Source organism: Podarcis liolepis (assembly GCF_965112155.1).
Source record: "Podarcis liolepis genome assembly, chromosome: 2".
NCBI classification, from domain to species: domain Eukaryota; kingdom Metazoa; phylum Chordata; class Lepidosauria; order Squamata; family Lacertidae; genus Podarcis; species Podarcis liolepis.
Genome location: NC_139555.1, coordinates 76,423,632 through 76,439,107, shown reverse-complemented (window position 1 = coordinate 76,439,107; position 15,476 = coordinate 76,423,632). Strand labels below are relative to the sequence as shown.

The 15,476-nt window shown below is 41.4% G+C and overlaps 2 protein-coding genes across 5 annotated transcripts in view; one reads left to right on the top strand and one right to left on the bottom strand.

The window, feature by feature from the left end:
- CENPP (centromere protein P) overlaps positions 1-2,589 on the top strand; it is a 155,307-nt gene extending 152,718 nt beyond the window's left edge. For all 3 annotated transcript variants that reach the window (XM_083489044.1, XM_083489042.1, XM_083489043.1), the window contains exon 9: positions 2,426-2,589. In XM_083489044.1, coding sequence (XP_083345170.1) covers positions 2,426-2,544 — 119 coding nt within the window. In that variant the 3' untranslated portion in view covers positions 2,545-2,589. The remainder of the gene's footprint in view (positions 1-2,425) is intronic.
- The window catches only part of IPPK (inositol-pentakisphosphate 2-kinase), a 33,009-nt gene continuing 20,094 nt past the window's right edge, over positions 2,562-15,476 (bottom strand). For both annotated transcript variants that reach the window (XM_083489001.1, XM_083489002.1), the window contains 5 exons: positions 13,048-13,327; positions 11,405-11,555; positions 9,611-9,713; positions 7,000-7,079; positions 2,562-5,627 (listed from right to left, as the gene is read on the bottom strand). In XM_083489001.1, coding sequence (XP_083345127.1) covers positions 5,402-5,627; positions 7,000-7,079; positions 9,611-9,713; positions 11,405-11,555; positions 13,048-13,327 — 840 coding nt within the window. In that variant the 3' untranslated portion in view covers positions 2,562-5,401. The remainder of the gene's footprint in view (positions 5,628-6,999; positions 7,080-9,610; positions 9,714-11,404; positions 11,556-13,047; positions 13,328-15,476) is intronic.

Sequence of the window (15,476 nt, the reverse complement as noted above, 5' to 3'; positions counted from 1 at the left end):
ACGTTGAGCTCTAACCTGTGTCCGGTCAGATTCGGAGTGAGTTTTCTGCCACCGACGTTCTAGCCGTCTCAGCGATTGTTTCATCGCCCTCAGCTCCGAAGAAAACCACGGAGCTGTCCGGGCTCCATGCAATCGGAGAGGGCGCTTCGGAGCCAGACAGTTGATAGCCCTGGTTAACTCCGCATTCCAGCGGGCCACCAGGGAATCAGCTGAAAGGCCATCAACATGGGATAAAGCATCCCCTACCACTCTCTGGAAACCATTTGGATCCATTAAGTGGCGGGGGCGGACCATCCGAATTGGTCCCACCTCCCTGCAGAGGGGAAGGGTCGCGGAGAAGTCCAGTTGCACCAGGAAGTGATCTGACCATGGCACTTCTTTGGTTTCATTTTTACTTAGTGTCAGATCACCCACGTCGCTAGAGGTGAATACCAGGTCTAAGGCATGTCCATGACTATGAGTTGGGCCCAACTTATTCAGGGACAGCCCCATGGAGGCCATGCTTTCCACGAAGTCCCGAGCGGCCCCTTGTAAGGTCGTGTCGGCGTGGATGTTAAAATCCCCTAGGACAACCAAACTAGGTGTCTCCAGGAGAACATCCGCCACGACCTGAAGCAGCTCGGACAGGGAATCCTTGGTGCAGCGGGGAGGTCGGTACACCAAAAGGAATCCTGTACTGCCCCTATTGCCCAACTTCCAGAACATGCACTCAGAAAACTGGGTCTTCCCAGTAGGACGCCTGGTGCAGACTAATGACTTCCTAAAAATCACTGCAACCCCCCCTCCCCGCCCACATGACCTGGGTTGCTGTGCGTAAGAGAAACCTGGTGGGCAAGCGGCAGCAAGGACAGGCCCATCTGTCTCATTCAACCAGGTCTCTGTCACACAAGCCAGGTCAAATCCTCCATCCACAATCAGGTCGTGGATGGCAGTGGTTTTATTCACCATTGACCTGGCATTACACAGCAACACCTTCAGGTTATGTGGGTTTCCCCTGTTGATTCCAGTATCCATCTGGTCAAGGCCAGACCCGGAGGCAGGGATAGTCTTCAAACAACGACTAAACCTGCCTCCTCGGTAATGACATGGTCTGGTCTTAGCGTAACTCCGCCTCCTGCCCATGATCACCGAGATCGGATGTCCCAGTGCTTCCCCCCCTGTGGAACTTGTCCCAGCCATCGTGTTGGCTGGGGCCTCACTCCCAGGCAGCCCTGATCCCACCCCTTAAAAACCAAACACAAACTATACAGAACCAATAAAACAACAGAAAACAAAAACAGAACAATTACACTAAAATTAATCCCCAACCAAATATCCATTACACCCACCCACCCCCAGCAAGAGAAAAAAGGAAAAAAAGAAATACAAATTTAAATTGCCACCGACTGCTTGAGGACATTTTAAAACACATTGGAACAGGGAAGCAATTGCAGAACACTTCCCAGCTTCCCCAAAAGTTTGTTCCAAATAAGGGCCTGGGCCACGCCCCCTGGGCCAGTTGGAGAAGGCCCTGGAAGGGAGCAGGCCCTGCAGTCCTCACCCAGCCGATGGTCCGAGGCTTCCCTGCAGCAGGAGTCCCTTTATAGCCGGGAGAAAGGGCCTGGGCCACGCCTCCTGGGCCAGTTGGAAAAGGCCCTGGAAGGGAGCAGGCCCTGCAGTCCTCACCCAGCCGATGGTCCGAGGCTTCCCTGCAGCAGGAGTCCCTTTATAGCCGGGAGAAAGGGCCTGGGCCACGCCCCCTGGGCCAGTTGGAGAAGGCCCTGGAAGGGAGCAGGCCCTGCAGTCCTCACCCAGCCGATGGTCCGAGGCTTCCCTGCAGCAGGAGTCCCTTTATAGCCGGGAGAAAGGGCCTGGGCCACGCCCCCTGGGCCAGTTGGAAAAGGCCCTGGAAGGGAGCAGGCCCTGCAGTCCTCACCCAGCCGATGGTCCGAGGCTTCCCTGCAGCAGGAGTCCCTTTATAGCCGGGAGAAAGGGCCTGGGCCATGCCCCCTGGGCCAGTTGGAGAAGGCCCTGGAAGGGAGCAGGCCCTGCAGTCCTCACCCAGCCGATGGTCCGAGGCTTCCCTGCAGCAGGAGTCCCTTTATAGCCGGGAGAAAGGGCCTGGGCCACGCCCCCTGGGCCAGTTGGAGAAGGCCCTGGAAGGGAGCAGGCCCTGCAGTCCTCACCCAGCCGATGGTCCGAGGCTTCCCTGCAGCAGGAGTCCCTTTATAGCCGGGAGAAAGGGCCTGGGCCACGCCCCCTGGGCCAGTTGGAAAAGGCCCTGGAAGGGAGCAGGCCCTGCAGTCCTCACCCAGCCGATGGTCCCCCTAAATACAGATGAATGCATAAATTCTGGACCTCATTCAAAATTGCAGTGCTAGACCATTTCAAGTCATTATTAGTATTTAAAGTGAATTGTTAACTCCATTTTTTCCCCCTCTTACAGTGGTGGAAGCTAACAAGTTTGCATCAGATGCTCCATACTGCTTCAGAAGTCTACTACATGTGCTTGGAATACAAGCATGCATTGAAACACTGATCAAGTCACTTTGCAATGATAAATGAATACCAGGACAATAAAATATGCATCTATAGTTTATTGAATATAAACATTAAGTTATTTTTCATTTAGAAATCAAACCCATAAAACATGCTATCTGTACAATTATGGCACATATATATATATAAATCATCATGACAAATAAATACAGCCATTTTAAATACAAAATGCCAAATAGATAAGTGAATTTTATTTTTAAAAAGTTAACTTTCTGAATCGAAGTGGTTTCTCCCCCCCTCCTTCAATAGCATTTCCTAGAACCTCTTCAGATCGACCTGGTAAACTCAAGTTTATAAAAAGTGACAGTTTCTGTTCACAGCTGTATATGTAACAGATTCTTAGATTAGAAATGACACTGAAAAGTTAAATGAAAGGAAGTTTCAAGATGCAAAAAACTTCACTCAGTATCGCAACTGCTTCTTTCCTCAATCAGTGATTAAAGGCAAAACCAGGTTTATCAAACCTTTCATAAAATAGAATTGTGAAATTTTAATTTACAATGGATCAGAAGGCATAGCTACAATTTACAAAATGTAACCTATTTATTTTTAGTCCCAGGATTGCTTATAATGAAAATAGCAAGGTCAAGATCATTGACCCACATACAACTTATCCCATGTACTTGCTGTTTTTTTGCTTTCCAAGTTAAGTAGCACAACCATTTCAAAGGTCTCCCTGCTCTTTTTGAGTGCCGCAACAGTATTTGCATAAAAGCAAGCTTTGTAACTGTTCTCAAAAGGTGGAAACCTAGTCCTCAAGCAAACCCCTTAAACAGCAATTTAACTCACTTGACTCCCTGGCCCTAGATTATAAATGTAGAATTCTACCTACTTCTGATCAGTTAGTTCTGACCAGAATGTGCAAAATCAAATAAGCATTGCTGCACATCTATTTGTGCCATTGCCTTGTTTTGCTTATTGCTTCAGGAATATGGGAATGACAGTCTTCCTTGCAGAACCTTTACATACCAAGAGGAAACCTGATATAAGATATTACCTGACACTTCAGTCAGCTAACAAATTTAAGTACTGATTGTAACCAACCATCAGGCATAACAGTTTACTAACTTCAACCTAGTTATAAGTCTTATTCTAGATAAATGCCTTAACCTGCAGTTGGGTTCCTTGACATCCTGTGAATTGAGGTCTGTAACCTCTATATAACCACATCTTATAATTAAGCTGTACAGCTATCACAAGACAGTTTTTAGAAGTAATGGGAATGAATAGAGACACTAACAAAATTATGTTCTGTGTAAGAAGAGAACAAGTTTTCAAATTATACAAGTTTTGAAATGTTACCATTATATTTAATGTTAACTGTAGCAGCTTAATTGGTAATGGCAAGAGTATTCTTTTAGATTTTTAGGGATAGATACTGTACCTTAAAAACAATGAATAAATCGGATCACTGATGACACACACAAAATGTCAGTTAGAACATAAATGCCTACAGTTGAATATAGATACTAATTTTTGAATGGCTAAAGCAGCTTAAAATCTGGGTTTCTCACAGATAGCCTTCACCCACTTCAAGTATCTTGCCCCCAGGCAACCCCTATGAAAGTTTCTCCTGTTCTACAAAAAGCCCATGACATGACTTGCCTTTCCAGCATTTTGAATTCAGAGGCTCAAATCACGCAGCCAGAATAAGAACAGTAATATTCCTATACAATAAGAGAAGCCTATTGCCATTGCACATCACAGTGGGAAAAGAGTCTGAGCAGATGAGCCCTGCAGCCTGCCAAACCTGAGGCATATATCCTATTATCTGTATGCAAGATAGGGTAAGAGACAGTAATAATCATGCACAGGCACTTCTAGAGAAAATGCTCCTTGCTAACTAATAACTAATGTGAGGTAAGTTTCAAATTCATAGAGTTCACTTTGAGGAACATCTCAATTAGCAATGACTTTATTTTACCCAGCTCTGGGAGAGTTGCAGGTGTTTAATTTAGAAGGGGGAAATCAACAAAATATTAAGTACAAAACTTATCACCCATGGGCAGCGATAATAAAGCCACTCTTTAACTTCACAAATGCTTCCCACAGCAGCAAAGCACAGGATGGCTTGCTTTACTGGAAGGTTTCTGTATATAAATGAGGCACATGTATAGTTATTTTACATGGAGTTAAAAATATCGGGGGGCAGGGGGACAATTGAATGTAATTGTGTTAACACTGGACCATTTGAAAGAGCGTCATAATTAAATCGTTCTAGTGAACTTTTAAAAGCAACACCTATTTGAGTAAGGACGAGCTGGTTTAGTTTGATAAGGCTGTTTTTCTCTATACCATTAAGTTTCCTTTGTTTTGTAAGTTTACTCGCATGTATTCCAATCGCTTTTTTAGAATGGCCACTACAATACCATTTTTGGAAACAACCAAACTCATATTTTGTCACAAGACTAAAAAATATTAAGATTCAAGCTGAAAACCTAGGCAGCACCATATATCCACTCTCCAGCTTAATAACTACTTTAAATAGGAGCTGGTTCACTTTTACAATTAATTTGAGCAAGTGCTATTCAGCTGTTCACATACTATTGTTTGCAAAGTTTCATCTGCAAACCTCATAGGAACACTGGTTCCCTGCATTGAAGAATTAAATTCAAGATACTCACTTCTCTGCAGTAGTCATTTGATTCAAGCTTAACTACTTTCCCAGCAACCAGTTTACTAAGGGTTTGTAGGGTGCATATGTCTGTCTAACTCTTTTACCATAAATACATTCCTTCAAGGTAGTCTATGAGTGGTATTCTGTGTTTCTGAAAGGCAGATAAATTTAAAGCACAACTGAAAATAATAGAAAACCAACACAACTTAATTATTCCCATTCTGTGTTTGATAAATATTTAGCCAGTTACATTTTATGGAGAAGTAGTGTGCAGTCTTCATTTTCTTTCAAGAGATTTGACATCACCGAGTCGTCTTTGGCCTGTGTGTTCTTCAAATAGAAGTTTACTATCTTCCTATCAAGTTTGTACTGATGGTGAATGCTTTCATATGGCTTAAGGTCTAGGTCCAAGACGGAGACGGAAAAGGTGAATCTTGATTTAGAAGTTAAAACCAGTGGCCTCTGCACTGCACTGTAGTTTGAATTTAAAAAGAAAAGTTACTACTTGCCCCAAGAAAAAATTATGACATTAATAGACCTTTCAAAATCTTCTACACATGAAAAAGTTTACCCATTACCTAATCATGACCAGCTTCAGCTGATGCTGCATTTTTGAAGTAGCTGTGGTCTTAAATAAGATACAGCTTTTCCAGTCCAAAATGTGGTGGAATGAAAATTTAGTTGATCATGTTGATCATTTTCCACCTCAGTTTATGCCAAGCATCCCTAAATTGTTATACCACCAACACTGCGATAAAAATAAACTGCACTGAGATGTTAGCAATCTGCTTACTTAAATTTAAGTCACCATTTTCACCAGATTATATTGCATCAGTTATAACACAGGGAGAATATATAGTATTAGTAATCATTTCCCTAAACCAAGACATTTAGGTCTTAAATCTGAAGAAATAAAGATCTGCATAGAAGTTAATATAGCAGTATGTCCTGTTACACAAATTTTGTTCTGATATGTAAATAATATAGCTGTGGTCCCATGAGGCATTTCTCTAAGATTCCCTGGTAAGTAAAGTCATTCATTCTGGTGCTACCATACCAGTACAGGAATGTGTCAAGTATTCCATTCATTTATGTGCCCCTGACACTGCAGATAGAAACCAGCATTAATGGCTAGTCCCTTGGAAGGTGCATCATCTGTGCAGTTGCTAACCACAATATGAGACTCCCATCCTCATGGGACAAAGTCTTTACCATTATTCCCTTACTGGCATAGGAGCAGGGAGCAGAAGCTATGCTGGTAAATTTTAGTTGAGTAAAGTTCTTTAAGTGGTTGGTAGATGTGCACACAAGGTTTTCCAGAAGAACCCCTATTTATATGTTTTAACTGTTTCCCTAACTGAAAATATATATAAATTTCAATGTAACTACCATAATTATATTTTAAATTAAAACCAGAGCCTTTCTAGAGACATTCAGAACTTTGCAAAGTGAGTTAGAATGTAGCAGACATATTTATCAATGACTGGCCAATGCTGACAGAGCAAGGGGCAAAATGAAGGAGTTCCCCTCAAGGGAAGAAGTGCCCATCGGCCAGTACATATGGGTGTCACCCCAAGCATTCTAATATGTCACGAACCTCTTGACCAAGCTATGTGTACTATTAAGACATCTAAAAAATAGATTACTAGGTTTTCAATAAAGGCTGTCATAGGCATCATCACTTTTGCATGCTTTTAGTTGAATGGGGTTTGGAGCTTAAATTATGATCAATGGACAATAAAATTTGAACCAAAGCAGCGTTAACTTCAATGTATACTGATCATTCTGAAGAGTGCAGACAGAGAACCTCCAAGAAGCATGCATAACATTCTAGATCATCTTACCATTCATCCTGCTGGCAAGGTGAGAGGGCAATCATAATGGAGCAGTCTTTTGCTGTCATTGCAACTCTGTACTGCTGAACCTGCAACAAAATTAAGACAGGACTCATCTAACAGACAATTACTTAAGAATTATAATGGTGACTCAGCCAATCACAAATGCAAGCCAGCCTCTTTATTGTCTGTATTGTGTGGCAAAACAACAGTATAAATCTTGACCTCCTGTATACATAGATAAATACTGCAAGGGTCTGCCCCCATTTCAATTTTGCCAGTTGATATGATACCAGAAACAGCTGCTGGCCACTATTGATTGTACCCGTATATTATCTGGGGTATGAGAGAGTCCCTTTCTTGTATTAATCAAGGAAGAGGAATCTAAGTAGTTATTAGGAAGCAGGGCATGCTGCTGGCCCTAGCCCCTACATTAAGCCAATGAAGCCGATGTGTAAGCTTCCATGCAGTCTGCATGGAAACATATACATATGGAGAGACCTATGCTTGCAAGCCTTCCCCTGGTCAGACACCAACTCTACATGGATGCAAGAGGCTGCCCCTTACCCACATGAATGGGTCTTAGGTTCCTCTACACAATCCTGTACATTTATATATGTTTGGGAATTTGATCAAGCAAAAATCAGATTGTATTCATGCTGTTGTCAAATTATGCCACTGGTAGGCCACACAGGTATAGGTACATCGACTTCATGGAATATTTCACTGTACTCCAAGTAGTCAAGTAACCAATTAATTGACAACATTACAACCCTACCTCTGTTCTACTGAGCCACATGTTGGAGCCTACAACACTAGTAACCAGCAGAGAAATATCAGCCAACACATTTAGCAGACAGTTTTATTCTCAACATTAATACACCACTTTCCCTCAAAGCTGCTAATAAAACGAAGTCATAAAACAAAAAAAATTAAGCAGTTCTTACACCTGGAGCCTTATTAGAGCTTTAACATGTTTAGGTTTCATTGTGCTGGCTCCAGACTTATCTTTGGCCGAACTTTGCTAACTGGAGGCTCCCACTGACACAAGGGAAAGGGGCAATTTTTGACACCAATTCCTCCCACCTGCAGCATCCTATGCTGAATGAAAACAAGCTCTGGAGAGTCAGAGTATTCCCTGGAACAATGTGAGAGGTAGTGCAGAGACAGCAGGGGTAGTGTGGGGGATTGCTCAAAATTGCCTTTCATTTCCTGCCACAGGAGTGTCCAATTAGAATGTTAGTCTCTATTTATATAGCACACAAATGATGCTGTGATCCATCACTTCTGAGTCACGTAAGCACATAAAGAATTCAAGCATAGGTGGGTGGCTTCATTGGTTCCAGGGGCAATGTGGGAGAAAGCACTCAGGTTGCGTCAATCGCATCAGCCCCAATATGTGGCAAGATCAGATGAAGCCCTGTTCCACTTCTAATGCAGAGTGAAATGATTGGGTGGTGGCTATTAATACCAGCATTTTACTTACTAAAAGAAAGGAACCATTTCCTGTTCCCTTTGACCAGGTGTACAGAGGCAAAGGACTTGTATTGCTAATACAAACTGAATTGGGAGTGCATTAAGAATTCCTTGGGGGGGAAACTTCTTATCTTTACTTAAAATTGGTTCAAAGTAAGGCAATGCCTTCTATGCAAAGCTGGTCTTAATATACGGTACCATTAGCAAAATCTGCATAGTAATTAGTGGTGTCACCAAAAATTGTAATTACCTCATCTGTATTATAAACTAAGCATGATTTGTCTCCGACGTTTTCCTCCAGTTTGGACTGTTATCTGAGCAAGTGAATCATTGTCTGGTAACTGGAACGCTACCACTACACCTTACCCATCAGAAGGCCTTCAGAAGGCACAGATGCCTTGGAGAACTATATTTCACAAGTACCTGCTGCCTCGGATCATCCTAAGTCCTGGAGAGGGAGGCCTCATAAAGAGGCTTCCAAAGAGATGTTCCTTCTCACTACCAGGCTGAATCTATGTTCAGTCTAGAAAGATCATAACATGGTGGTAGACCACATGTTATGCATACTGAAAGATGCAGGTTCATTTCCTGGCATCTTCAATAAAAGGAATAAGGTAGCAGATAACAGGGAAGACTCCTGCCTGATACTCTGGAGATAAACCACCGGTCAGATGAGACAGTAATGGAATAGATGGACAAACAGCCTGATCTGGCATATCACAACTTTCCTACATTGCCCTTATGTTCAGAATTGTATTTATTTACTAGATGTATACCCTCCTTTTCAACTGGAGTCCTCAGAACAGCTTACAACTTTTATGAAATGCAAATTGATATGTAAAAAGCCAAACAAAATGAGTGCGTCTGGAGCAGGCATCTGGTCTCTGTCTCTCTCCTTGTATCTTCTTCACAGGGCAGTTAGTAATAGGTGGCCTGGAAGGCAGGGAGGCCACCTGCAGCAGAAACCCCATCTTCCCCTGCCTCCCAACAGAGAAGTTGGCATTAGGACTTAGATGTAGATCTTCTGCTATGCTAGGCCCTAGCCTTTCTTTCTTCAGCAACTGTTCAGAACATATGCAAGTATAATAATTACCTGAAAATGGCATCTACTAATAATTAATAAGAAGTAACTTCGGATACTTGCCTTTGTCAGTGCATATGCTACTGTTCCATCATCTTCAGTTGAGATATCTAGTAGCTTCTCATAGAATGATTCATTATAAGGCCCATCTATCTGTAGCACATTCCTTAAAAAACAGGGGGGGGGGGACCAATTAGAGAACAGGTCAAAAACTAGAATTACATAACTGTATTGCCGATTATACTATATTTGTGTATCATTAAACAATTGCACCAAATTTGTTTCCGCTGCTGTTTTCTTACTGCTCAAAAAAAAAAAAAGTGTTTTTAACAAGTGAGGCTGTTGCACCCTCTAGTGACCTTTGTCTAAAATCACAAGAGATGAGCCATGGAACTAATACTGCAAAAACAAGGCATCTCCAAAGTAACATTCTAGTCTTTTGTTTTTGAAATAGAACCTGAAATAAAAATGTTGCAGAGCAAAGTGCTTTTGTTCAGGGTTCTGTCTAGTCTGTCATGTCCATTTTAAAGTGTTTTTGTACTGCTGCAAGATGCTCTTCATAGTCCAGACCAACTTGTCAGTCCATTTGTGTGTACTTTGTGTGTACTTTTTGATATAAGAAATTCAGTATATAAATACTTAGCAACACTCTTGTTTTTTGGGTCTACACTGACTTAGAAAGAAGCAAGTCCCTAACAAAGCAAGTCCCTAACACTGCAGAAGTCTCTCTTTAATTCCTAATGTGAGCAGAATCCACTGGCTTGCACTTAACATTAAATTTTGGTTTAGTCCCCAGGGGTGAGGAACCTATGGCCCTCCAGATGATGTTCAACTTCCAACGTGGCCAATGGTCAGGGGATAATGGGAGTTGTCTGGAAGCAGACAGGTTCCCCCACCCCTGCATGTAGTGCTGTGTGGGTGAACCTGAACAATGTCCACTTCCACTGAGTTTAATTTCAAGTTCGAAGAAACTGAGCTTAGTGTTGTGTGAACCAGGAATCCTGGTTTAAAATAAGCAATGGTTAGTTGAAAACGCCATCCACAGTTTGAAGTTGGCTTGTTTATCAGGTACCATTGTTTGTTTTAAACCAGGACTCCTGGTTCACATATCACACTATGTTATATGTTATATTCTTTGAAACCAAAAGCAGTATTGGCAGAAAATAATATTACAACCTCTGCATCAGTCCAAATGTTATATTCCAGAACTGCAGAAATAATCCATATGTCACCAACTCAAATGCCACACTGCAATATTGTTGGTTGATCCTCTTCTCAACAGAGGAGTGTGCATTTTATGAGAACCAGCCCATTACTGTCTTTCTTTTCCCAACACAGAAAGTGAATAACTATTACTGTGTTAAAGAAAAGCTGTGTAAATAAGAACAAGAACTGTCAAAAAAGCTATTTTGTGACAGGAGTCCTTTATCCAATGTGGTATGAAAGAAGGGCAGTTGCCAACAATATTGGTAGTGTGGCATTTGGGTCAGTGAACTGTGGGTAATTTCTGCAGTATAACTTCTGGATTTATGCAGAGGCTGTAATATTACAGACCACCTTCTTTACTCAAGACGCTAAGCTAAGCTGTATATTACGACTCAGAGCTGTACATAGAGTGACATCATTGTTTTCTTAAACTGGTAGATCTGAAGGGTCAAATAAATGCGGCATCTTCCCGCAAGCCCTAATCCCCAGTATCATGGTGAAGATAATCCTAGAATAGCTAAACAGGCCCTCCGAGTTTTAAATAAACCTTAATGAGCCTTTGAGAACAATCTTCCACATTGCTCAGCGAGCTTCACTAAGCTCTACTCCATTCCACTTGACAAGTTAAAAACTGGTGCCATGAAATCTTACCTCTCTTTGGGAAACTCTTCCAAGTATTGCTCCACTCTGTTGTACAAAGGATATACACCCTCAATATCCAGCATATCCAGCATCTGAGCCTGGAGTGTTTTGTAGAGGAGACATTCTTTGGGCAAGCCAGAGGTCTCCATTTTATTTTTGCCTGAAAGGAAAGCATGTTTTCAAAACTGGTTTGACAAAAATATATATACAAACCTCTCTGCTCACAACTAACAAAAGCAAAGTTATGGAGCAGGGGAGATTAACCATGCCCAATTTACGTATTTCAAAACAAAAGCCAGATTTGTACCCCCAGTTCAAAAAAGGAAACAATGAGGCACTGTAATTCAATGTTCAGCTCTAGTTAGAAAGGACATTTCCAAAACAACAGAGAAATGTAAGTCCTTTACTGCTCCCAATATTGAAGGAAGATTTATGGTGATATGCTAATGCTATTGCAAATGGCATACATTTTTAAATGTCAAGGCCTCAAGTTGTACAATATTTGAGAGTCAATCCTAAGAAGAAATATTATCTTAGCACATTTTGAAAATACCCAGTTCCCCACCCTCAAGTTATTCAGAAGAAAAATTTCACCAAACTGATTTAATTGATTTTTAATCATGCACATCTTTGCAAATCTAAGTTTTGTATAAAAGGCACATTTTACACAGTGTAGATTTTTAATGCCATATTCCGAGGGTTCCCAAACTATGGTCCACAGACCATCAGTGGTCTGCAAGCTTCATTCAGGTGGTCTACAAGTGTGGCCATGAAGAACAGCAGGAGCAGCAATTGTGAACAGCACGTACAGTCCATTCAGTATTCATATTGATTTTTAATTGTGTTTTTATTGCCACTTTTATTTCTCAACATTTCAATGTTGCACTATGTTGATTGTTTCATTAGGGCAAGTACTCCTTATCTCCCACCACATGCTGTTCTGGAGGTTTTCCTACACCCTCATGAGATAATTTAGGGAGGCACAGTGGGAGGAAGCCCCAATGCACAAGCAGAAGTTCTTGCACGGGCTTCTGCTGTCAGGACTCATTAGCTGAATCCCGCCCTCATCAATTTTCAAGCAGTCCGTGGCAAGGAGGGGAAGTGCAGAAGCTGCTGAAATATTCTATTAACTACAGCTCTAAAAGCAACAGCATAGGCCTAGAGAAACAAAATTTGCAAGTTCTACAAGTCTGAAGAAGTGGGATGCCCAGAATTAGCTTTGCGTTTTCTACACTGAAAAATCTCTTGAAAACTCTGCAATATACATGTGAAACACACGGGGCTTTGCAGCAAATAGACAACTTGAAAATTACAGTGCAGACAATCATTTTATCAATGCATTCTGAAAAAATGATTACTAAATTGATTGATTCACATACTTTTATGTATATTATGCAGACACAGTAGGGAAGCATATGCACATCTAGACTCATACTTGTATGCTTTCCTGACAAGTATTAAGGTCGGAAGCATAGCAGATTTTCTGATTTAAAAGCTAAGTACATTATTGGGAAGCCAGAAAACCCAGATTAGACAGAGATTACTTACAGTTCAACCCAGTGGCAACCACACTGACAGCAATGCATATCTTGCTGTACAGTATTTTATCATTTGAATTCTAGATGGGAAGATGAAACTCAGAAATTGCTTACCATTTCTTGCTATTTCTTTACTGAAAGCGCTAGCTTCACAGAAACTCCTTCCTTGTGAGGAGGGAACTGTCTTCATATCACCTGCTTTGCAGGCATCTGTGCTACTCAGTAGAGCCATTGTTATTACATGGATTAATTCTTTCAGAACTGTCCGTGTACAATGAGTTCCATTGACCAGGCCATTTGAAGGAAAGAAAAAAGGCTTCAGGTGGCAAGCAAGTTCATTCAAATCAGAGAGAGCGTCCTCATTATCTTTACAACCATAAATTAGTTCACCATTCTGTAACAGGAAGGAAAAAGAAGTCATACATCTAAAATTTTATTTTTTCATATTAGCAAAATGTATGGAGTAACAGACACTGCATGCTTGTATGTCCTGTGCTTTTGTGGCTTGGAAAACTGGGTTTCAAAGTGGGAAGCTAGGGACTGAATCCTGCTCAGCTGTGAAGCACACTAAATAACCTTGCATAAGGGGACACTTCTCCTACCTCACAGAGATATTGTCAGGTTGTGAACTAAACGTACAGCAGCAGATCAAGTCTGGGAACAATCTGGGTAGACAGATTGAAGTGTGGCAGGAGAAAGGTGTGATTTGGCAAGGGAAAGCAGCAGGCAAAGGAAGGGGCAAACACATCTGCAAACCTTAGCTAGAGATTAAGAAGCCATGCTGCTGCTTTCCTCTTCCAAATTTCAGTCTCCCCTGCCACTTTTTCAAGAGCTAAGGAGCAACCTGGTTTCTCAGACCTAGAACTACTGCCAAGCATAGTTCCAGCCTCAGCTCTCTGGAAGAAGGCCAAAATACAAACCTAAGTTAAAACAAGGAGCTTATTCAATTGCTAAGTGGGATACTACTAATTATAAGTCATGAGGAAGAAGCTTAGCCTCTGACAGGAAAAAAGATACTTAAACAAAAAAAGTTATTGACACAGAACACAACTTAAAAACAAATTAGATAGAAAGACACCCACTGACTTCAGTGAATTGTTTAGCCATGTATATTTAGCAAGCAAGTCTTTTTCCTCTCGTTTTGCTTTCTTCAGAATTATCTGATAAATCGGTACAAAGCATATTAACAAATTAATAAAGGCAAGGTTTGTTCAAAACATTATTTGATCATTGTGCTAACATACAGGCTCACCACTGAACAGATCAAATTACTAACAGTACCATCAAAAACTAAAGACAGTCAGCAGAGGGAGACAGGGCTCATGTATGCCATTAATCTACAACTGTGTCATGCAGGTGCAGATTTCAGAATTCTCACTATTTCAGTTTAAAGTGGAACAAGTAATGCAAAACACAAATATTTGTTTATGAACTTTTGTAGTTTCTAGAATTAAGCTTTTCATGGAGCAGACTCTGCACTTTTAAAACACAGAGTATGTACAGCCATGTACTGGTGTACTAGTCAAGTTTGCTATTTTGGTTTATAATGGGATTAAGTGCTAGATAAAGACTTCCTTTATAGAACAATTCCTTATGTTCACCACACACCTTATCTGAATGCCACTAGGAAGGAAAGATCCTGTTGAATTTGGCTAATACAGGGCTAAAAAATGAGAAAGCAGGCGGGATACACCTAATGAGGACATACACTTACACAATGGGTGTTTACCCTCTCCTCCCCAGTACATCCCCCCCCCCAAAAAATGGCTCTGGAGGTTGGGATAACCTCCAGAACAGTATGCAGGGTGGGGGAGATGGAGAACCATTTCATCTGGCTAGCTGAAATGCTTGCACTGACAGAACAATCGGAAGATTATGACATTGAATTCCTCCCATGGTGTCTCTGTTGTGGTAGGATTCACCAAAAGAACCATCACATAAACAGAGGAGACTTGGGAGGACAGTCAGTGGTTGTGCTGAGATGCAATGCTTATCTATAGCTGGCACTGCAATAATAAGGCTGAGTGAGCAACCCTTGGGATCACACTGCACAGCTATTCAGTCATGAAATCAGCAAGTTCTTTCATTTTATATTAACCAGTTTACAAGTTGCCTGAACCCTAAACTGTGGTTAATCTTGACTATGGTTAACTGAAATAAAGCAGCTTTAAAACATGGTTTGAAGCAGGCTCATTTTAGCTAACTATAGGAAAGATTAAGACAGTTGGACCATGTTTAGACATGGCAAGTTGCAGTCAATCTAAACAAGAAGTAAACACTTCCAAACACCTCCTTGTAGCACATCTCAAAAGTGTGCAAGCCAAATGCTAAAATATGGCTTAGTACAGCAGGAGAACCTTTAGCCCTCAGGTCTAATTAATCCCACCAGGCCTTTGAATTTGGCTAATAAGATCATTTTGAGTAAAACACACCAACATGTCAGTCACCGGAAGTCATATGGTAACAGATCTTTGTAGCTGACATTGCAAATATTGGTACTGTGGCACTTAGTACTAAGATCAAAAATAAGCCTCTATGTCCTC